Consider the following 25,054-nt stretch of genomic DNA (forward strand, 5'->3'; position numbering starts at 1 on the left):
TGAGCAGCAGTGTGGGCTGCGCTTTTGTCACAAATTAATAGAACTAATTATTTTGAAATGCATCGATGGGATAAAAAAAAAAAAGCAACACAGCTTTATTTAAAAAGGTAGCTAAGGAAATGAAGAATGGCGGCTTCATTCACACTCCCAAACAAATACGAGTGAGATGTAAAAGAATGAAGCAGATATATTACGACATAGGTTAACTGGAAAAGCAAGCCATTAATCCGGGTAAAAAGGAAGTAAGCGCCCCCAAGTTTATGGGAGTCACACAGCGTATGACCCAATAGTCTCATTAGAAATAGTGCATTGACATTGGGACTTCACATGTTGGTGTGGAAATACAAAAAAAACAAACTAGACTGAACAAAAATATAAACGCAACACTTGTGTTTTTGCTCCCATTTGTCATGAGTTGAACTCAAGGATCTAAAACTTTTACTATATACATAAAATACATATTCCTCTCAAATATTGTTCACAAATCTGTCTAAATCTGTCTTAGTGAGCATTTCTTCTTTTCCAAGATAATCCATCCCACTTCACAGGTGTGGCATATCAAGATGCTGATTAAACCACATGATTAATGCACAGGTGTGCCTTAGGCTGCCCACAATAAAAGGCCACTCTGAAATGTGCAGTTTTTTGTGAGAAACCGTCTCGGGGAAGCTTATCTGCATGCTCGTCTTCTTTGTGGTCTCAACCTGACTGCAGTTCATCTTTGTAACCGACTTGAGTGGGTAGACGCTCACATTCGATGGCGTCTGGCACATTGGAGAGGTGTTCTCTTCACGGATAAATCCCGGTTTTCCCTGTTCAGGGCAGATGGCAGACAGCGTGTTGTGTCGTGTGGGAGAGCGATTTGCTGATGTCAACGTTGTGAATGGAGTGGTGGGGGTGGGGTTATGGTGTGGGTATGGACAGGTGTATGTTATGGACAACGAACGCAGTGCATTTTATTGATGGCATTTTGAATGCACAGAGATACTGTGACGAGATCCTGAGGCCCATTGTTGTACCATTCACCCGAGACCATCTTGCAGCATGATAATGCACGGCCCCATGTTGCAAAGATCTGTACACAATTGCTGGAAGCTGAAAACATCCCAGTTCTTGCATGGCCAGCATACTCACCGGATTTGGGATGCTGTGGATCGGCGTATACGACTACGTCTTCCACTTCCTGTCATTATCCAGCAACTTGGCACAGCCATTGAAGAGGAGTGGACCAACATTCCACAGGCCTCAATCAACAACCTGATCAACACTATGCAAAGGAGATGTGTTGCACTGCGTGAGGCAAATGGTGGTCACACTAGATACTGACCTGACTGCTTTTCTGATCCCCCCCGGGCCACCACTAAAGCAAAACTGCACATTTCAGAGTGGCCTTTTATTGTAGGCAGCCTAAGGCACACCTGTGCAATAATCATGCTGTTTAATCAGCATCTTGACATGCGCCTGTGAGATGAGATGCTTATTAACACAGACTTAGACAGATTTGTGAACAATATTCGAGAGAAATTGGTATTTTGTGTAGATAGTAAAAGTTTTAGACCTTTGAGTTCAACTCATGAAAAATGGGAGCAAAAACAAAAGTGTTTATATTTGTTCATTATAATTGAGAAATCAGAATAATTTAGTGCATGGCAAAGTCGTCACTGGTCAGTGATTCCCTTCTACAATGCTAAATGTACTGCAAGTGCCAAGCATCCTCTCTGTGGGCCTAATCCTGCCTTTTTACTGCCTTTATGTGTTGTTTGGCATTATCTGTTGAAACTGGAATATTATTATTGGGTCTCTCTAACTTACACTCAGCCACTGTCAGTACTTGCGCCAGATGTGTGCCTGTATGTCTCTTTGTGTCTGCAGCACAGGGCTCCTCATTTCCCCCCGCAGTGATGTAGTGCTGGTCCCGAAGTTACCAATCTGACTTGTTGACTTCCCTTACCCGCCTTGTTCTAACATGCCAGAGGCTGTTCACCTAGGAGACCTTGCTGGGGATATTTCTATACGGCAGTGGCGATAGCTCTAAGATTGCAAGACAGCTTCCCCTAAAATATCTCCCCAAAATGTGATCAAATACGTACTTTTGTGTTTACATTTTATTGACTAAATATGCACGAGTATGCATTCAACTTTTGTTTGTAATCAGCTACTTTTGTGGCAGCTGACTCTACTTTTCTAACTCTTTTGGAGCATAGTGTGGGTGGTTTCACTGCAGCGAAACTAGACAATCATTGGATAAATGCTTGGCTTTGTCTGCACACGGACGCCGAGCGTCTCCGAAAATGAATTTGATTGACAGAAAAATGAGCGAATCGGCGATTTTGAAATATAAAACAATGCCAGAGCATTTTGCAATTTTCATTCCGTTGTTGCTGTTGATTTGGAGAATTCTTTTTCTTGACGTTTTCTCTGAAAAATGTAGCACATTTTTATCTTTTATCTGTTGTTGATAACTGTACTCCGTGTGTAGAGAGTAGCTGAATATTAGCTTCCCTTACTTGAACCTACTCAATGGCCTAGTGGTTAGAGTGTCCGCCCTGAGCTCGGTAGGTCGTGAGTTCAAAGACTATACCAAAGACTATAAAAATGTGAGCCACTACCTCCCTGCTTGGCACTCAGCATCAAGGGTTGGAATTGGGGGTCAAATCACCAAATTATTCCTGGGCGCGGCCACCGCTGCTGCCCACTGCTCCCCTCACCTCCCAGGGGGTGAACAAGGGGATGGGTCAAATGCAAAGGACAAATTCCACCACACTTAGTGTGTGTGTGACAATCATTGGTACTTTAACTTGAATAACCAGCCTTCGCCACTGGTATACGGCCAGTGTAACATCGTACAATAATAATAATAATTATAAAGATAAAGCAAAACAAAATGAAAGAAAAATGTTAGTATTTATTACTGATAACACAGAATTGTTTTTAAATGTAAGAACAATTTTTTTGCCTTTTTAAAAAGTATATTTATGCATTATCCATCCATCCATTTTCTACCGCTTGTCCCTTTCGGAGTTGCGTGGGGTGCTGGAGCCTATCTCAGCATCATCGACTGGTAATTTATTATTTTTATTAAGCAAATTATATGATGACATATTGACCACGCCCCTACTGCCACAGGTATATTGGCTAGTTGGGGGAAACCCTAAATTCATCCACCGTTTTTGTCTTCTCCTCCTCATAAAGACTTTGTACGATCATCTCATTGAAGTGGGTGCGCAATGGAATTTCACAACATGATTTAAACACATTGAACATATGTTTAAACCTGTTGTTTTGCAAAAAATGGCATCATGTCTTTAGCAATAAACACGCCAATAGCCTTTCTAATAGCTTTAGCCCGGTCAGATGCTACGGAAAAAATCTGCTTAAATGCAGCGGTGATTAGTGGTTGTTAAGCAGCCTTTACCTTAGGCTCCTGTCACTGACACACCAAGGTGATGTTGCTTCAAATGCGTGGCTAACTGGCAATACTTGATGTATTCCCACTCTCATATGGCTTTGTCGTGCCACAGTGCCTACATAACTGAAACTGTTTTGTCCACCAACCTACGCCCATTCATCATCACTGTATTTCCTAGGAAAACCAACATGCTCGTATACATGACTTAAATGTTGTAGGTTTCTCGACTACCACTACTTGATTAGTGGGAGTGGTTCGAACACGCGGCCTTCATGTGAACACGCACAACTTTTTGAATGGAACCGAGGCATCCGTACGGATCACTGTTCGACCATGATCCGTTGCACCACTAGTTGCTTACATGGCACAGATATTTTCATGTGATCTGCTCTATTGGATGAAATTGGATGGATTTATTTTCTGAGTTTTGTAAATCTCCGTTTCACCCATCACTACTCGTATGATCTGTCTCCCATTTCACTCCCATAATAATGAAAAATAGGCTATAACCATTGGGAATTGCTTTGGGGCAGGTTTGGCTTCACTCCAGAGACAAAGTAAATATATATACTCACTCCACTTCACATGGCCTACGGTTGTTTTCATGACAACCATCAAGTAAGATGTCTCCTCTCATTGCCCAGGTTTGATTCACTGAGGCCATCAGTGAAAATTATTTAGCTGTCGGTGTTTGTTTATGCCCTCAAATTAGTATATTTGTTTGATTATTTAGCAGCCTTTTGAACTTTAAAATCAGTTTCCTCAAAGTGGCAAATTAATGCTCGAGAAACATGCTCTTTTACTGGTTAGGAACGCAAAACAAAATACTTGTGATACTTAGCACATAGCAGCATATCAACTGAAGTATATTTGTCGTATTTTTCAGACGCCAGAGGGCCAGAGAGAGGCAACAGAAGCTGCTTGCTGAATTTGCCTCCAGACAGAAGAGTTTCATGGAAACAGCCATGGATGTTGGTAAGGAAATGTCACTTTATGGCCCGGGTTGTGGTCTATCGTCATGCTTATGCTAATTGGTAGGTAGTCGGCTCTACTTTAATCATAATCTTGAGCAGGAAATACGTTTGCTGTTAAAACCTTCATGATGAAGTGAAGTATGCACAAGTGCCAATTCTTATTTAATGGAGAATGTATTTAAGTTATCCTTGTGGTGCAAACTGATAATATGCTTATAATGTGCGCATGAATGTATTGGTTCGTTTAAGGAAACTCCTCTACTTCTGAACCGCTGCAAACAAAAGGGTGAACATTTGTCAAAAATGCACCCCTGCTGTGTCGCATGTGCTGCTATTTTTCTGAGCAGTACACCACAGTGTGGCGCAGTTATTAAACAGTCGCTTTGACTTGAAGTTTCACACAAAGCTTTGTGTGCTTTGCAAAACAAACACTGTAACTTTATACTGTCTGTGCAAAATGTGAACTAGATTGTTTAATAAACATACATAATAGTATCATTGACCATTTCTAAGACCAATTTCTAATAATGATAAAACTTTGAGGCCATATCAGTGTTTCCCCACAGCACAGCAACCAGTTTGTGGCGGTGGGGGCGTGGTGTGAAAATGATGTCATTGTATAAATCTGCAAAATTGGCTATGACGCATGTATTTATAAAAAATAAATAAAAAAAAAGGCTAAAAAAAAAGTATGTACATTTAAAAACAAATTTGTGTTATTAATTATTAATATCAACATATATTTTTCTTGTTACATTACATTGTTTTGCTGTATTTTTCAATTGCCTTATTGCTTATGCTTATGTGCTTATTTTAGTACAGTGTTCCCTCGTTCAACGCTGCGTTACGTTCCAAAAAATACCCGCTTTAAGTGAAATCCGTGTAGTAGAAGTTGATTTTTTTCGTTCATTATTTTATTTTTATTTTTGAAGGAAAAGCACTGTACTTTTCAATGAAGATAACTTTAAACTAGTCTTAACTTTAAAGAAATACACTCTATACATTGCTAATGTGGTAAATGACTATTCTAGCTGCAAATGTCTGGTTTTTGGTACAATATCTACAGAGGTGTATAGAGGCCCATTTCCAGCAACTATCACTCCTGTGTTCTAATGGTACAATGTGTTTGCTCATTGGCTCAGAAGGCTAATTGATGATTAGAAAACCCTTGTGCAATCATGTTCACACATCTGAAAACAGTTTAGCTCGTTACAAAAGCTACAAAACTGACCTTCCTTTGAGCAGATTGAGTTTCTGGAGCATCACATTTGTGGGGTCAATTAAACGCTCAAAATGGCCAGAAAAAGAGAACTTTCATCTGAAACTCGACAGTCTATTCTTGTTCTTAGAAATGAAGGCTATTCCACAAAATTGTTTGGGTGACCCCAAACTTTTGAACGGTAGTGTACATTATGTTTTTTTTGTTTACATTACTGTACAGTATACAGGACTGTCTCTGAAAATTAGAATATTGTGATAAAGTCCTTTATTTTCTGTAATGCAACTAAAAACATGAAAATGTCATACATTCTGGATTCATTACACATCAACTGAAATATTGCAAGCCTTTTATTATTTTAATATTGCGGATTATGGCATACAGCTTAAGAAAACTCAAACATCCTATCTCAAAAAATTAGAATATTTCCTCAGACCAAGTAAAAAAAAAGATTTATAACAGCAAAACAAAATCAAACATTTGAAAATGTCAATTAATGCACTCAGTACTTGGTTGGGAATCCTTTTGCAAGGATTACTGCATTAATGCGGCGTGGCATGGAGGCAATCAGCCTGTGGCATTGCTGAGGTGTTATGGATGCCCAGGATGCTTCAATAGCAGCCTTTAGCTCATTTGCATTATTGAGTCTGGTGTCTTTCAGCTTCTTCTTCACAATACCCCACAAATTCTCTATGGGGTTCAGGTCAGGGGAGTTGGCAGGCCAATCAAGGACAGTAATGCCATGGTTAGTACACCAGTTTCTGGTGGTTTTGGCACTGTGGGCAGGTGCCAGATCATGCTGGAAAATGAAATCATCATCTCCATAGAGCAGGGGTCGCCAACGCGTAGCCCGCGGGCACCAGGTCGCCCGTAAGGACCAGATGAGTCGCCCGCGGGCCTGTTCTAAAAAAAAAAAAAAAAAAAAAAAAATATTAAAATTAAATCTACATAGAAAAAACACAAGATACACTTTCAATCAGTGCATCAACCCAAACAACCTCCCCCATGCACACTCATCCACACCCACTCACACAAAAGGGGTTATTTCTTTCTGCTACCAATATTCTGGTTCCCACAACATAGACAACACATCTGCAAGGGACACAGTCCCTGAAGCACACATGATTGTATAGGCTGCTGGTCCACTAACATTTTCATTAATTACTATTTTTTATGTAATTATTTTTATATTGTTTTACTTTCTTTTTTATCCAAGAAAATGTTTTTTATTTATTTATCTTATTTTATTTTATTTTTTTAAAAAGGGCCTTATCTTCAACAGACCAGGTTGTCAATGAAATTAGATTTGTTTAAAGGGTTTTTTAAACCAGGCCCAGTCCAGATAATGTCCAAGTCGGACTCAGCAACACACACCTTCATTCATGTACACAGAAAAAAAATTAGGGAACACAACAGATTGCATATAATTTATAAACAAAATTACATTTTCAAAATAAGCATTTATGTACAGTCCAGATTATGTCCAGGTCACTCAAATTAGGGAACACAACAACAGATATCATATAATCTATAAACATAATTATACTTTCAAAATAAGCCTTTGAGGACTTCTCATCTTTTTTTTAAATGTTTTTTGGCATCATTATCGTTTTCAACCATGTAACTTTCTAAAGTTAGAAAATACTGAATAAATGTTTTAAAGAAAGTAATACTAAGTGAATATCTGTTTTTGGCCTTAAAAATAAACATTTTACCGAGTACTATAATTAAATTGACTAAATAATGATTGTCAATGAACTCTCCTAAAATAACAGAAACCACATTAAGCTTCATAAACAAACCAATCCTTAAACACATTTTTTCAACTTCCACCCAAAACAAAGACACAATATGACAATACCAAAACAAATGCAGGGTGGATTGAGGCTCCTGACAACAAAATCGGCAATCATCTGACTCTGTCATATTCCATAATTTTAACATTTTCCCTGTGGGTAAGAAGTTATAAATAATTTTAATTTGAAAATAACGATTTTGCACATCGATAGTGGTTTTATAGATTAGTTTGAATATGGCATCCCATGGCAACGGGCGGTCACAAAAGTCCTCCCATTTTTCATTTGTGTTGTATGAGGCAGCCTTCAAAGATTTCTTTATTAAATAAAAATTATATATTTTTCTATTTATTTTAGTTCTTTTTTGCCAACTAGAATTTCTTATTAGAGGTTTACAAACTAATAATTTAGTAGTTCCATAATTAATTATTTGTTTCCATCTTTTCCCAATTACTCCAGTTAGTTGATAAAATTAAAAGCTTGAGCAAGCATCACCATACATAGCTCTGAATTCATCATACTTCATAATTTTACCATTCTCATTGATAATATCATTGACAAAAATGATTCCTCTTTCAAACATATTTTTCCAAAAGAAAGGCTTTCCATCTATTACAATATTAGAGTTCATCCACATTAACTGCTGCAAAATATCGTCTCTTTTTTCTGGCACATAAAATTGAAAACACCACTATGAGTGGATTGTTTCCTTTATGAACCCCGCCATGTTTCCCAGCAGACTCTCTGGGAGGGGATCACTTGAAAAAAAGGATACAATTTCTTTTAATACAGTACATGTTTTTTGTCCAACAGGACATTTGTGTACCACTCAATGTTTAAATACATCTTTGGAACAATTGATGCTTTTAAAGACAGACACATAGCTTCAAGGTTGAGAAGTTTCAGGCCTCCATATTCATACTCTTTGTACAAAACCTTTCTTTTAATCTTTTCTGGTTTGCCGTTCCTGACAAAATCGAAGACCCTCCGCTCATAAATCTTAAAGTTTTGTGATGGAGCTGGTAATGACAAAAACAAATAAATAAATTGAGGAATAATTAACGAGTTGGCAATAGACATTTTACCATACAAGGTTAGGGATTTCCCTTTCCATAATTGCATAATTTTGTCCAGCTTTCTTAGTCGATTATCATAATTTACTGAGCCTAGATCTTCCAGATTTTCTGGGACAACAACACCAAGTATGTTAACTGGTCCATCTGTCCACAAAACAGGCACTTTGCATTCCATTCGAAAGGACGTTCCCTTTAGATTTGCGATCCTTAACATTTTACATTTATCATAATTAAGCTTAAGGCCAGATTGCTGTGAAAATATGTCCAAAAGATTAAGAAGGTTCCGCAAACAATGAGGAAAAATCTTATCTTTGTGAATCAGCCTTTTCTGACATGAACTTCATCAAGAACAAACACAGAACACGCCTCACTGATGCACATCTGCAAGACTCACTCAGAGTTGCAGTGTCAAGTTACACACCAGAGTACAACACACAGCATGCAATGCCAGGCTTCCCACTAACTGACAAAGAAACAGATAACAGATTTGGTGTCCAGTTCAAAGTGTGACATGATTTAAAAATTTGAGAGTTTACTTTTGTATTAAACATGAGTTATTATTTGTACAAACATGGTGCAAAGTAATTCATGATTTGTTAAAAAATGTTAGTGGCTAGCTAGTTAAAATGGGATATTGTGATTTCACAAGACTGTCTTAGAAGTGATCATTTGAAAATGTTCAATTTGAAAAATGTGCACTTAGAGAAAATATAAAAATAAAGTGTTGCATATTGATATTTATCTGTTTCTATATATATTTATTGTGAGAAATCATTAAGATGATCAGTGTTTCCACAAAGATAAATATCATTAATTATTAATAATAACAGAGTTAAAGGTAAATTGAGCAAATTGGCTACTTCTGGCAATTTATTTAAGTGTGTATCTAACTGGTAGCCCTTCGCATTACTCAGTACCCAAGAAGTAGCCCTTGGTTTCAAAAAGGTTGGTGACCCCTGCCATAGAGCTTTTCAACAGATTGAAGCATGTAGCCGTATTCCCATGGTCAAGCCACTCCTGAACTCAAGACAACAGAAGAAGTGTCTAACTTGGGCTATGGAAAAGAAGCACTGGACAGTTGCAGAGTGGTCCAGAGTCCTGTTTTAAAACGAAAGCAAGTTTTGTATTTCATTTGTAAGTCAAGGCGCTAGAGTCTGGAGGAAGGCTGGAGAGGAGCAAAATCCAAGTTGCTTGAAATCCAGTGTGAAGTTCCCACAGTCAGCAATGGTTTGGGGAGCCATGTCAGCTGCTGGTGTTGGTCCACTGTGTTTCAACAAGTCCAGAGTCAATGCAGCTGTGTACCAAGATATTTTAGAGCACTACATGCTTCCATCTGTTGAAAAGCTCCATGGAGATGATGATTTCATTTTCCAGCATGATCTGGCACCTGCCCACAGTGCCAAAACCACCAGTAACTGGTGTACTGACCATGGCATTACTGTCCTCGATTGGCCTGCCAACTCCCCTGACCTGAACCCCATAGAGAATTTGTGGGGTATTGTGAAGAAGAAGCTGAAAGACACCAGACCCAATAATGCAAATGAGCTAAAAGCCGCCATTGAAGTATCCTGGGCATCCATAACATCCATAAGCTTTTTTTTTTTTTTTTTGGTCATAAAACAATACAATCATGCGTGCTTACGGACTGTATCCCTGCAGACTGTATTGATCTATATTGATATATAATGTAGGAACCAGAAATATTAATAACAGAAAGAAACAACCCTTTTGTGCGAATGAGTGTGAATGAGTGTAAATGGGGGAGGGAGGTTTTTTGGGTTGGTGCACTAATTGTAAGTGTATCTTGTGTTTTTTATGTTGATTTGATAAAAAAATAAAATAAAAAATTTGTTTTTATATTTATTTTTTAATTTCTTGTGCGGCCCGGTACCGATCGATCCACAGACCGGTACTGGGCCGCAGCCCGGTGGTTGGGGACCACTGCTGTACAGGACACATGGCATGAAGAAGATTGATTGACAATGGTCTACAGTCCCTTAGAAAATCAGGACGCAGAACACAATGCACATTCATACGCTGTAAAAAAAAAAAAAAGTATTCTGTAAAAAATTACTCGCACAAAAAAAATCAGTGTAACAGCGAGGCCGTGTAAAGTGAACCGTGTTGTAGCGAGGGCAGACTGTATTAGCATGTAAAACAGCCTGCACTTTGTACACCCCTGGTTTATGTCACTACTTGTCTGTGTTATGTGCATGCAACAATTTAATAAAAATAACACTATTACTATACTTTTATTAATTTCCCCATAGCCTGAAGCTGGCTCTGCTTAATGTCTAAATAAGTGCTTCCACCTAGCAATGACATCACGATGTAGCCAGAAAACCCAGCGAAAAACTTTGCGCAAGCTCGCGGCTAAATGCATGAACCTTATGATTAGGTGCTTTAACATTGTTTAACAGGGGTATCCAACATTGTAATATTTATGAGTCAGAAAAGAAACAGAGTAGTTGTTTTACAGAGATGCATTTGCATCTGAATGACAAACCGTGGGGAAAGTACATTGTTCTCAGGAATTGTCAGCTAGGCCAATTTGGTCCAGTATTGCTACAGTATGTTTATTATGACAGGCATACAAAACCTTAATGAAGCACATTACAGCTTGTCACTTTTGAAGGACAGCCTAGAGATGTTTTAATGCATGGTGGGGTGCGAGGTAAGCAAGAATGTGGTAGGCCTGCATGGACAAATTGTGAAGGGAGCTGCTAGTGGAGGGCACATGGGACCTTTGTGCTTGAATCCTAATAGTAGACTGGACTCCCCTGACCCCGTATGACATTGTATTGTTAGTGAATGAAGAATGACTGCACTGGCCAGACAGGGACTGTATTGTGACCTCTGTACTCACTTCCTGCTGAGCTGGGACTTTATTTGAAGCCCACTGCTTAGTTTGAATCCCTGCAACAAAGTAGCATTGAGTGAGAATGTAGTTGCATAAACACAAGTTAAAGGTCTTCATGCTGTTTAGAAGGCAAACCTTATTAACCTCAAAGGTTGAACACAATCTGTTCCTGGATGCTGATTGACCTCTGATTTGTTTGGATTTAGGATGATGAAAAGGAAATTCCAAATTCCCCATTGTAAAGTTATATTTCTTATGCAGACCTTTTTAAAATACCATATTACATTCCTACTGTCATACAAGTGCAATAAAGTTGCTATTAAAATAAAACTGAGGAATAATAAGTTCTCATCTTTAAGCTGACTGTTTGCAGCTGTTACGCGGCTGCCTAGAGGGCGCCAATTTATTATACTGTACCTCGCCATCTTCATGCTCCAAGCCTGTAAGCTCACATAACACACACATACCTGTGCATTAGCTAGGTTGGTTTTCAGCTACTGAAAGCAAATTGGCAACGTTTAGCTACTAACCTTAGCTATGATTGAATGTACAGTATATTGTAACAAGACTCTGAGTGCTTTTGTACTTTTGCATGCGCTCCGAGACATGCGTGAGTGACAACCAGGAATGCCAGTCATCTTATTCAACCGAACAACAATTTTTATTCAATTTGATTTGTATTTCTAAAAAAAGACTTTTTTTTTTTGTTCGAGGTGTTCTTTTAAACCACTAATATCATATTCTAGCAGGTGGTGATGTTGTTTAATGTAATTTTAAGGCAGTGACATAGAGCAGCTTCAACTTTGATGACACGTAAGGGAGATTACTGCTTCGGAGGCAAATCTCTTCACATTTAACAAGAATAAAGCTCACCTTCAGGCATACATTTTATTCGTCCATTACTAATATTATAAGGGTTGGCGTCTCGATTAGATTCGATATTGATATCATATGTCGGTCCAATCGGTCATTAAAAAACTAATATTGTATCTAAAATCTCCGATATAAGCAGTCCTACAGCACGTTTACTTGTACACACTTGTTAACGTCTGTGTGTCCTCCAATCAGAACACAAGTTTGACCTTTTCTTGTATGTTAAGTGAAGTCATTTACAAAAAGTTACTTGGAGCTAGAGGTTACGCAACAGATAAGCACAAAAAAGCACATAAGCTCGACGTACGTGATAAGTGTCCATAATTGAACAGTATTGCAGTCTAAAACACCAAATTTGTCAATATTAACACGTATCAAATAATTATAGTTGCATATTACTTAGAGGTCCAAAGTACCTAAGGCAGAAAATGCATCGGAAAGTATTCAGGAACAAACATGTCTGGATCATTCAACATACTGCTCTTAAATTGTGAATTTTTGTGACCACTAGGTGTTAATTAATGATGTATGAAGTATTAATCTGTGACTGTTTTCAGGTTAGTGTTTTCATACCTACCATTGTTTTGTGAGTAATTTCCCCTAATCATATTTTTTCTAACATCCCACAATGCAAAATAATAAAAAGTATTTTGCTATGATTCTTGCTGATATCGTATCGGATTATTATCGTATCGAGTCTATTGACCAACACCCAAGTCTCCAATATCAATACCTAATCGGAAATAAAAAGTTGTATTAGGGAACCCTAATTGTTGTTGTTGTTATTATTATTATCAGTATTATTATCATGATTATTCTTCGTGACAAATTAATGACTGAACCATATTATACTGAGCAGCCATGACAGACTAAATTTAAGCTTCTCTAGTTGTCATCAAATTTTTCCTCTTTAGGAAAACGTTTTACTATCTTGTGATGGCACCACATCAAGATACTAAAAAAGCAAACTTGTGCAGTTAATAAATAGCTGTCTTCAGTGGCATTCAACTTTTGAAGTGCCACTGTATTTTATTTTTGGACATCCTTCATTGTAGATAGTTATTCATTCACCTTATGTACAAGAAACGCCACACCACTGAAGCAAACACTCAATAAACAAGCTCTGCCTCGAGACATGTCCAATCAATTGCATAAAAACAAGACTTGTACACTCAAGATGTAGGTAAGTGCAAACTGCAGAACACAATTTATGCTGCCTTGTCATTTCACCTTTGGTGTGTGTATGCGCCTGCGGCGAAAGCTGCCACAGTGACCTTTAGTTAAGTGCACATTTCCCATAAGAGTCATAAATCAACACAGCCTGACATTTCTGTTCAATATGTACTGGTAAATATAGTTTAAACTAATTTCAAAACTGAATGTCCAATCACGGTTTACATGAGTTTACTTGAAAATATACAAAGGATTAATTTAATATAAATGGTGTCCTGTTAAAGACTCCACCGTCATGATATCTGCACATACACTATATTGGCATCCAACAAAATATAATACCTCCTATTAAATGTTGCTGTGATGCCTATAATAAAGTGACCTGTCATGGATTGCCATTTAGTAATAAATAAAGTTATCCCTCATTCACTTGGAAAATACAGTTACAAATGCACTTTCTTCTGTGCCAGAATCTCCAGAAACGGAGGCAGCCATGGACCTTGGAGCGTCAGAGATGATGGAGTCGGAGGTTCTTTATGACTGTGTGATCTGTGGACAGAGTGGACCCTCCACTGAGGACAGGCCCACTGGTCTAGTTGTTCTCCTCCAGGCCTCCTCTGGTACTCCTTCTTCATTTCTCTAAATCTTGTGGAACAACGCTTGTGTTTTGATACCATGTTAAATTGTGTTATTAAGCCCCATACTATATTGTGATATGACCTTACTGCCTATATTAAAAAAGCATAGAGGGACGGCGTGGCGAAGTTGGTAGAGTGGCTGTGCCAGCAATCGGAGTCTTGCTGGTTACTGGGGTTCAATTCCCACCTTCTACCTTCCTAGTCACATCCGTTGTGTCCTTGGGCAAGACACTTCACCCTTTGCCTCTGATGGCTGCTGGTTAGCGCCTTGCATGGCAGCTCCCGCCATCAGTGTGTGAATGTGTGTGTGAATGGGTAAATGTGGAAATACTGTCAAAGCGCTTTGAGTACCTTGAAGGTAGAAAAGCGCTATACAAGTATAACCCATTTATCATTTAGATGGATGGTATTTGCAATATACGATACACCAGAGCTGGGCAAATATTTTGACCAATGTGTATGTGTGTAGAAATGATATATACACATTTAGCTGTAAAATTCTGCTGTACAGTATGTGTGTTTGAGTCCCTTTTATTCAGGAACACTAATACCAAAAGTCACAATGTCCCATAGAGTTCTAAAAACGTTATACCATTACACGTTATATGAGAGTCATACTAAAGACTATAGAGTCATAACAAAGACTATAAAAATGGGACCCATTACCTCCCTGCTTGGCACTCAGCATCAAGGGTTGGAGTTGGGGGTTAAATCACCAAAAATTATTCCCGAGCGCGGCCACTGCTGCTGCTCACTGCTCCCCTCACCTCCCGGGGGGTGAAACAAGGGGATGGGTCAAATGCAGAGAGTAATTTCACCACACATAGCGTGTGTGTGACTATCAGTGGTACTTTAACTTTAACTTTATGACAGACTACTTAAAAAAAACGGAATGGAATGTTACAGTTTTTTACTGAATGGGACACCCAAAATGTACATTAAAATGAAGAAAGTGGGATTTACAATAATGACTATTAACAATAAAACACTGAATATTAACAACATATGAACATCTTTTACTTCTCAGACCAGCTCCTCGATAGTTGTGTATATTTTACAATCAAGCAAAACACAACGGAAATGTGAAAAAACAGCTCAATTTAAATGCAAAGTGTAATAACCACCTACAATATGATATATTATCATGTAAAAATGTGCTTCCGCATCTGTTCCTGACACATGTTTGGGGCGGGTTGCTCTGAAAACAAACCCCATCCACTCTGCTTTGTTCCTGGTCTGAGCTGCTGTGACCTAGATTACAGAAATAACTCCTATAACACTCAAAAGTGCAGATTTCAACTATTGAATTACTTTTTTTTTTATAGTTCAAGACTTATGGTCATTTAAAAACATCACTGCACACCATAATGGCAAATGCACTTTTGATTTGAACAATTTCCCTTGTGGATCAATAAAGTTTGTTTAAGTCTAAGTCTTAAAGTTAAAGGTCTAAAAAAATGATGTAGAACGTCCGGCGGGCCAGATTGAAAATCTTAACGGGCCGCATGTTGCCCGCGGGCCCTATTTTGCCTAGGTCTGCTATACACCCATAGACACTGAAAGCTTCTTTTCAAATTTTTATTTTCCTAATGAAATCCTGTTTCACATATTCATCAGCATCCCTCTATTCACTTACCATTCTTGTCTTCCAGTGCTTGGACATCGCTGCAAGAGTGAAGAGGCTAAAAAGCTCCCAACCTGTGACGAAGAGCACATTTACTCTGCTGACACTTGCGCAGTGGCTCACGATGTCCGACTCACACTTTTGCAACGCTTCTTCAAGGATGTAGGTGTCTCAGGAAAAAACACCATTTGTTTTAAAAAATATGGATTTTGTTTTATAAAAGTATATTTACAGGAGCATGCATTATGTTATAGGGCGGGCTTGTGAAAATTCCCAATTTGGAGTTTTGCTTTAATTCATTGTGTGTCAAACTAATTTTCATTGTTGACTACATCGCACCTCATTATATTATTACACAATTGACCCTTTCATTGGGTTATTGTATTGTATGCCAACAAAACCGATGTAAAAATTGCTTTGTAATCAGAAGGTGATTGTCTTGTACAGGAAGAATAACTAACCTGCAAGGCTCTAGGCCTGCCACACCTTCACCAGTGCCTATTGCAGTAGCTGAATTAAGCAGATATTAATGTCGAGCTATTGCAGAATTAATTTTAAAAATGGTTTAAATTACAATAATAAAGGCTTGGAATAGCATTTGCATCAAATAATAAAGTTAAAAGTTACATTTTTCTGCCAAAATTTAAACCCATTTAGCAAACATGCTGAAATGCCTTATTGAAACACATTTCCAGGTTTTTGCAGGTCACATACAATTATGTGGCTTTGAGTCTGATACTTTTGATTTAAATGATTTAGATTTGAATTGAATTGGTGCCAACCCACAGAATGTTAATCTAGAATGACAGAAAGTAGAATTAAAATAATTGCAATTCAGAAACATCCTTATAGCCAAGTAACAGGAATCATCTGTCAAGTTCATCAAAGGTTTTGGCTTCAATACTAAAAATACTAAAACACTTAAATTAAACATAAATTCCTCCCATTTTAAGTAAATAATTTTGGGAAATCTTTCTGCCATTTTCCATAATTCAAAAAGTTATAATACATCACATGAAATTAGGATTTCTTTTAACCACGGTAGACTAAGCAGAAAAGGTTGAGGTTCAAAGATGCCTATTGATGTGATCTTTCTCTTGTTGACGCTGCAGAGCTCCTGTCTGCAGTCGGTGTCAATAGGTTGGGACGGGGGTGTCTACATGCAGACTTGCGGACACACTTTGCATATAGATTGCCACAAGTCATACATGGAGTCTCTGAGGGTAAAGTGAAAATGATTGTCCTAATAATGAGTTGATGTGTTTGATTGTCAAGCTGATTGATGGAAACAGAATCAATAATTGTTGACTTGTAATTTTGATCATTATTCAACTGATGAGAAGGCAGCTAAGCAAAGCCATTGAAAAGGTTGAATGAATGTTTGCGAGAAAGATAGCAGAGATAACACTTGTAATTATTTTAATTTGTTTAAAAAACAACACTGTACAAACATATTTTTCCTTCTTCAGAATGACCAGGTGCTGCAGGGTTTCTCTGTTGACAAGGGCGAGTTTACCTGCCCTCTGTGTCGACAGTTTGCCAACAGCGTACTTCCCTGTCGACCCGGCCGCGGCTCTGAGGCCGGCACCTGGCACACTCCCACAAACAAGAAGACCAGTGTGCTTATAAAGGAAGTGAGAGATCTTCAGGAGAACCTTGGCCTTTTCCCTGTAAGTATTGTGTATGGCTGACTTCAAACTGTTCGATCATGCAAGATGATGTCCATGATTCTAATCTTTTTTTTTCTTAGACGGAGTCCAACTTGAGTAAAGAGATGGAGCTGGTCATTGAAGACATCAAGAACACTACCCAGAAGAAGTACATGGATTACGGCAAGAATCCGGGCTCTCCTGATGGTGACTTCCTTTTCCTGTATTCGGTGGCAAGGTAAGAATCAGTTTACTGTGTGACGCTCACTAAATGCACAAAACTATTGAAAAAGTTCTTCATTTAGGTCTATGATAGGTTATTTGATATAGGAGATGTTTATTTCAAACATGTATACAGTTTTAATATGATACATCACACGTAATTTCTTTATAGTAGGTTCAATCTATTGGGGCGGTGTGGCTCAGAAGGTAGAGCGGCCGACCAGAAACTTTAGACTCCCTGGTTCGAATCCAGCTTGCGCCGTCTTAGTCACTGCCTTTGTGTCCTTGGACAAGACACTTCAAAAACCTTGCTCCCAGTTCCTGCCACACTGGTTTAAATGTAGATAATGTGTTTCTCAATGTAAAGCACTTTAACTACTAATTAGAGAAAAATAATTATATCAATATAATTTGTGGCTCGTTTGGTAGAGCGGCTGTGCCAGAAACTTGAGGGTTCCAAGTTTTATCCCCACTTCCGCCATCCTCGTCACTGCCATTGTGTCCTTGGGCAAGATACTTTACCCACCTGCTCCCAGAGCCACCCAAACTGGTTTAAATGTAGCTTAGATTATGGGTTTTACTGTGTAAAGCACTTTGAGTATTTACCATGAATTGATTAACATGGACCCCGACTTAAACAAGTTGAAAAACGTATTCGGGTGTTACCATTTAGTGGTCAATTGTACGGAATATGTACTGTACTGTGCAATCTACTAATAAAAGTCTCAATCAAGCAATCGAGTGAGTCACTAGATAAAAGCGCTATATACATATACAGTATTTTACTTCACTTCATTAATAGGGTTAAATCACCAAAAATGATTCCTGGGCGCGGCTGCTGCTCACTGCTCCCCTAACCTCTCAGGGGGTGATCAAGGGTGATGGGTCAAATGCAGAGAATAATTTCGCCACACCTAGTGTGTGTGACAATCATGGGTACTTTACTTTAACTTTAATAATCTGAGAAGACTATGTCTATTAGGCAGACACATTTTTAATGATGTCCTCTGTTTACTTTAATATGTGTCTGCATAGGGCTGAGCGATAAAACAATACCGATAAAATTTCGCAAAAAACCTTTTCTTCGATTGTAATGAGAGACAATTTTGTATTAATTTGTCCCCATTCTTAAAGACATTTGACCAGCCTGCTAAAGACCGCTACAGCAACATCAACACTAACAAAGTGAAAAAGAGCTCTCTCTGTCATGAGACTTGGCCTGGTGAAGTGTGTGATGTTAGCGGCTTTAAATACTGGGGATAGGAGGAATTATATCCAGCCGGCAGCGTTTTGTGTTGTTGATAAATGGCTATTGCTTTGCATAGTAGAGTTTTAACTTGCACTTACAGATGTAGCGACCGACTGTAGTTACTGACAGTGGTTTTCTGAAGTGTTCCTGAGCCCATGGGGTGATATCTTTTACACACCAATGTCGCTTTTTGATGCAGTACCGCCTGAGGGATCAAAGGTCACGGGCATTCAATGTTGGTTTTCAGCCTTGCTGCTTACGTGCAGTGATTTCTCCAGATTCTCTGAACCTTTTGATGATATTACGGAGCGTAGATGGTGAAATTCCTTGCAAAATTCCTTGCAATAGCTGGTTGAGAAATGTTGTTCTTAAACAATTTGCTCAGGCATTTGTTGACAAAGTTTGTGAATGATTGAGCATTTCATGGAAGCTGCTTTTATACCCAATCATGGCACCCACCTGTTCCCAATTAGCCTGTTCACCTGTGGGATGTTCCAAATAAGTCTTTGATGAGCATTCCTCAACTTTCTCACTCTTTTTTGCCACTTGTGCCAGCTTTTTTGAAACATGTTGCAGGCAACAAATTCCAAATATTTGCAAAAAATAACAGTTTTCCAGTTCGAACGTTACGTATGTTGTCTTTGCAGTCTATTCAATTGAATATAAGTTGAAAAAATTTTTGCAAGTCATTGTATTCTCTTTTTATTTACCATTTACACAACGTGACAACTTCACTGCTTTTGACTTTTGTAAATAACTTCATGTTTTGTCGTTATATAAAGCTTAAAACATGAGATAATGTTGCACATTGTATAATGCAAATCGGTGTTCTTGTGTCTAACGCAGCGTTGGTGTATGTGCGTACAGGGCAGCCTTCCACTTGTGTATATTTAACTTAAACCGGTGGTTCCCCAAGTACCACCTCGGAAAACACTTGACTCTCCATGTACCACCATAATGACAACATCAAAACATAGTAACCTAGTAGGCCTAAGTATTCATTAAAACAAAGCTGAGGTTTTAATAAACAAAAATAATTAATATTTTTGCCCACTGTAACATTACACACAGTTTTAACAGTATTACTTTGTTTGAATATAGGAAATAAAGTTACTAGTCACTTAAAGTGATTCTTTGGTATACCACTAAGTGGAGCCCGTTGTAGTACACGTACTACAGTTTGAGAATCACTGATTTAAACAATAGCTTTAATAGAAATAACATGCATATAGCCATAAAGTGAGCAAAATGACATTTGTGAAATAATATCGGCAGTGTGTGTAAATATTATACCGTAAGATACCGTACGTTATCTGAAACAGTTCTATCAAGTTCTTACATTCAATCAAAAATAACCTTCTGATGTCTTCACATTTCACTTATTAGCAATCTAACATTTAAACATGACAAAAATAGTGATTTTATTTATGGGAAAAATTATGAGATGATTTCTTTCTCATTTCGCCCAGCTATCTGTATGTCTGCACGGTTAACACCTTTGATACAGAAGTGACATTCAATAAAACCTGCCTTCGATAAACTTGATACCCAAATGTCATACACTAATGGGATTAATACAAGAGGCCTATCAAAAGTTCTGCTTTTACAAAGATAATTGTTAGGTTTGAATTCCACTGTGAGCAATTCATGGATTTAATGTTAGGTATTGTTGTAAAACTGCATTACTTAAAGGCCTACTGAAATTTTTTTATTTTATTTAAACGGGGATAGCAGATCCATTTTGTGTGTCATACTTGATAATTTCTCGATATTGCCATATTTTTGCTGAAAGGATTTAGTAGAGAACATCGACGATAAAGTTGCAACTTTTGGTTGCTGATAAAAAAAGCCTTGCCTGTACCGGAAGTAGCGTGACGTCAAAGGTTGAAAGGCTCCTCACATTTCCCCATTGTTTTCAATGCAGCGAGAGTGATTCGGACCGAGAAAGCGACGATTACCCCATTAATTTGAGCGAGGATGAAAGATTCGTGGATGAGGAACGTTAGAGTGAAGGACTAGAGTGCAGTGCAGGACATATCTTTTTTCGCTCTGACCGTAACTTAGGTACAAGCTGGCTCATTGGATTCCACACTTTCTACTTTTTCTATTGTGGATCACGGATTTGTATTTTAAACCACCTCGGATACTATATCCTCTTGAAAATGAGAGTCGAGAACGCGAAATGGACATTCACAGTGACTTTTATCTCCACTACAATACATCGGCGAAGCACTTTAGCTACGGAGCTAACGTGATAGCATCGTGCTTAACTGCATATAGAAACAAAAGAAATAAACCCCTGACTGGAAGGATAGACAAAAAATCAACAATACTATTAAACCATGGACCTGTAAATACACGGTTAATGCTTTCCATCTTGGCGAAGCTTAACAATGCTGTTGCTAACGACGCCATTGAAGCTAACTTAGCAACCGGACCTCACAGAGCTATGCTAAAAACATTAGCTATCCACCTACGCCAGCCCTCATCTGCTCATCAACACCCGTGCTCACCTGCGTTCCAGCGATCGACGGCGCGACGAAGAACTTCACCCGATCACAGATGCGGTCGGCGGCCTGGAGACGGAGGAAGTCAAGGTGAGTTCGGCGGCTAGCGCGTCTGCTATCTATCTCAAAGTCCTCTTGGTTGTGTTGCTGTAGTCCGTCGCTAATACACCGATCCCACCTACAACTTTCTTCTTTGCAGTCTTCATTGTTAATTAAACAAATTGCAAAAGATTCACCAACACAGATGTCCAGAATACTGTGGAATTTTGAGATGAAAATTGTGATCTTTTTGTATAGGATTCAATGTGTCCGCATACTTCCGTTTCAACGATTGACGTCACGCGCATACGTCATCATACATAGTTTTCAACCGGAAGTTTAGCGGGAAATTTAAAATTGCACTTTATAACTTAACCCGGGCGTATTGGCATGTGTTGCAATGTTAAGATTTCATCCTTGATATATAAACTATCAGACTGCGTGGTCGGTAGTAGTGGGTTTCAGTAGGCCTTTAAATACAAGGTGTACCTAATTTTGTGGCTGTGTGCGCATGGATTAGTTTTCTTTCTTCACAAAGCTGTTGGGTTTGGTTAATGGTGATTTTTTTATTTATTTAAACTTTTCTGCAAATGTATGAACACTAGTAGCATTATTAGGCATCTCACTTAGCGGTGTCTATCATTTGTACTATTTCACTTTCTAAATGGGTAATTGTAGCTTTGGTGAGCACATTGTTTTCTGTAAACCCCTCCTTATTTGAGAAAGTTAGTATTTATGTCTGCCTTCCCACCATCTGCTAACTAGTCACTTCCGATTGACCTTGGGCTCACTGTCTGGTCTCTATTCTATTCCCAAAAAATGTCTCTGCCTTTTTTTAAGTGTAATCTTTTGCTCACCCAATGCCATGGTCCTCTCAGCCCTTCACCCTGAATACAATTCCTTAAGTGTGCGTATGGGTGCCTGTTGGCTCTCTGAAGTTCAATGAATAGCGCAAATTGCCTAAGAAGTGGAAAATTCCTCAGTCACAGGGGTGCTCTTATCAGCAAAAGCCAGATGGAGCTTGGTTGTAGCTGTATTATCTATGTGAAATTGCTTCCCCCCCCAACCCCCACCCCGTCACCCTCTCAGGAAACCCAAGGATTTGCCCTCATCGAAAGAAATGGCTAGTGGAAAGAGATGTGTACAGATCACTTTTATTTTAGCAGTGCCTATCAATTGTCAGCATCTATGTACTGTTAAAGGTTTGGGTTAAGTGCTTCCCTCTTTGGTTATTGGTGGAGTACCAATTGGCTTTTATTGTACACTTGGCAGGAAAAATTAACAATGAGCTTTTTTGGAGGAAATACTGCAAAAAAACAAACAAACATAAAATACTTCCTGTTGAAATTGTTTCATCATGGTCAACTGTTTGGCCAAATGATCCAACACTGTCTGTTGTTTATGTCTTGCAAGTGGGTTCTTTATTGCAGGCGGTGAGAAATGTAATGGAAAGAAACCATAAAGATTGTTTCTACTAGTATATTCTCTTTCTCTCTCCCTTTCTCACTCTCTCTCTCGCGCTCTCTCTTTTCAGGACCAACCTGGAATTAGAACTTGTGCACCGGGGAGGAAACCTTTGTTGTGGCGGGGCCAGTGCAGCTGCCAAGCGCTCATGTCTTAGTAAGTATTTATGCATACCCTCTGTTGATGTGTCTACACAAATAAAGTCTGCACCTGTCTCTTTCAAATGAATATGATATAATTCAGTACACGTAAAGGTCATTTAAAACAAAACGAGAACTTATTTGATTATTATACAACAAACACAATAGAATGACAATAATGATGGCAAATATGGTTGTACATCATTCCCCCCTGGCTTTTGCCTTTGTAACAAATTGTCAGATCGTGAGATCCAACTCATCCATCCGTGTCACTCGAGAGCCATAAAAAGACAAAAGAAAACAAAAGGTCCATTAACAATAGCAGTCAAGGATAGATGCTATCTTAACTGATGGCCCAGGTGTCATGGCCGACAAGGTCATATACTGCAACTGGGAGGGGGTAGAGGTGGTCTTGGCTTACAAGCTTGAATCTTTGTATCATTACAAGCATACATAGTAACGGGTTGGATCTACACATTCAATAAATAGGTAATATTCCTGCAGGTGAAGTGGGCAGATGAGTGACTGCCTCCCGTGCTATTTTTAGTGTGGAAATTAACCTGTCAAAGTTGAGGCTGCTGCAGAGAAATGGGCTGTCACCGCTGAGTGGCTGCAAGGAGATTTTACACTCAAGCCTTGACATTTTTCTCAGCTACATTAACCATGTAGTCATGCACACATGTACTCAGTTGGTATGCGCTAATATTCAGTCTTCTTGATTTGAGGGTAATTGACAGGTGTACTTTAATTGTAACTGTATAAATCTGTTGGGGGTGCTCTGAAACACACAGGATGTGTGCAAATATCTGCATTACTCCTAGGGTCAGGAATGTAGCCCAGTCATCATCTGCAGAAATTTTATTTAAACAATTTTAGTCTCAGTGGTGCCATAACATGTGTATTGTATTTTGCCCAACAGATAGCTTTGATGCTGAATTTGACACAGTATTCAGTGCTTTTAGTAAGCCTGACTGGGAACATGCTGTTTTGTGTGTCTATTGCTTTTAATGCTAATGAGATATTTTTGTCCTGTCTCTGACGAAGTATGTGGCTATACAAAGCTATTGTGCACATCCTCTTTTCATATATGTACTTTAACTTTGCACTTGTTCAATATAAAACATGGCAGACAAAAATGTATATAATATTTGGGGTGGGACGACACAAGCGTCTCCAGCCAGAACTAGACTTTACTTACTAAACTTTATGCGCATTCACTTTTTCTATTTGATACTTTTGGAGTTTCCAGTGGCTCTGTCTGCTTAAAAGTGCCCCTTGGTGAGGCATTGTATTACATCATTTTCATCCAGTGATCTGTTTCCGTCTGGATGTTACTTGTTAATTTGACACCGTGTTTTCTGCCCAGCAAAACACAAAACCCCAAAACATAACCGCCTAGACAGGGCCTTATTCTGTCCTTGGGCAAGAATTCTCCTGCTGCTCCTGACGATGCATCACTTTGTGGAAATAGGTGCATAAAGTAACATTGTAAAAACTCTTTAAAATACAGTCATTATTTTTTATTCACATAAAGCTTACATGTTGTTTTAATCCGGTTAAGGCTTTTTATTAAACATGGCTGATTTTGTCAGTTCACTTGCCCTGCCATAGCTCTTTGCTGTTATGCATATTGTAGTGGCTGTAGTATGATTGATTTATTCCAACAAAACACAATAGTCCTATACATATGTTAAATATTCCTGACAAAAGGGCACTGATAAAAGAAGAGTGCAAGATCTGCATTGGAATTAACGGTGTACTTCTTTGGCTGTGCCTAAATATACCTGTGGAGGGCAGTGTTGCTCTAACCACTGAACATCCCTCTTTCTTATTTCCTATAAAAAAAACCTTAGGGTTACTGGAAGTACTATAATTGGTTTCAGTGTTCATATTTGTTATCATTATTGTTGATTTTGATTATGGTCTTAAAGATGTGCAGGTATTGGAAACATAGGTTAGTGTGTTTTAGTGCTAATATATTGCTGTATATAGATTTTATAAATGTAGTTGTCTGTTTATCGTGGCTAATTGGTTCCAGACCATACTGTAGTGAACAAATATCCACGAAGTAGGATTATTATGTTTTATATTTGAATATTTTCATAGTTGGAGCATAAAAACTGTTTGACATTCTAAATATGG

General features: G+C 38.5%; 1 protein-coding gene across 2 annotated transcripts in view; it reads left to right on the top strand.

Annotated features, from left to right (window-relative positions):
* The window catches only part of ubr3 (ubiquitin protein ligase E3 component n-recognin 3), a 94,558-nt gene that overhangs the window by 48,197 nt on the left and 21,307 nt on the right, over positions 1-25,054 (top strand). For both annotated transcript variants that reach the window (XM_062069871.1, XM_062069872.1), the window contains 7 exons: positions 4,296-4,384; positions 13,851-14,000; positions 15,671-15,804; positions 16,755-16,865; positions 17,112-17,312; positions 17,393-17,529; positions 22,843-22,928. In XM_062069871.1, coding sequence (XP_061925855.1) covers positions 4,296-4,384; positions 13,851-14,000; positions 15,671-15,804; positions 16,755-16,865; positions 17,112-17,312; positions 17,393-17,529; positions 22,843-22,928 — 908 coding nt within the window. The remainder of the gene's footprint in view (positions 1-4,295; positions 4,385-13,850; positions 14,001-15,670; positions 15,805-16,754; positions 16,866-17,111; positions 17,313-17,392; positions 17,530-22,842; positions 22,929-25,054) is intronic.

Source organism: Entelurus aequoreus, linkage group LG14, assembly GCF_033978785.1.
Source record: "Entelurus aequoreus isolate RoL-2023_Sb linkage group LG14, RoL_Eaeq_v1.1, whole genome shotgun sequence".
In the NCBI taxonomy this organism is placed as follows: domain Eukaryota; kingdom Metazoa; phylum Chordata; class Actinopteri; order Syngnathiformes; family Syngnathidae; genus Entelurus; species Entelurus aequoreus.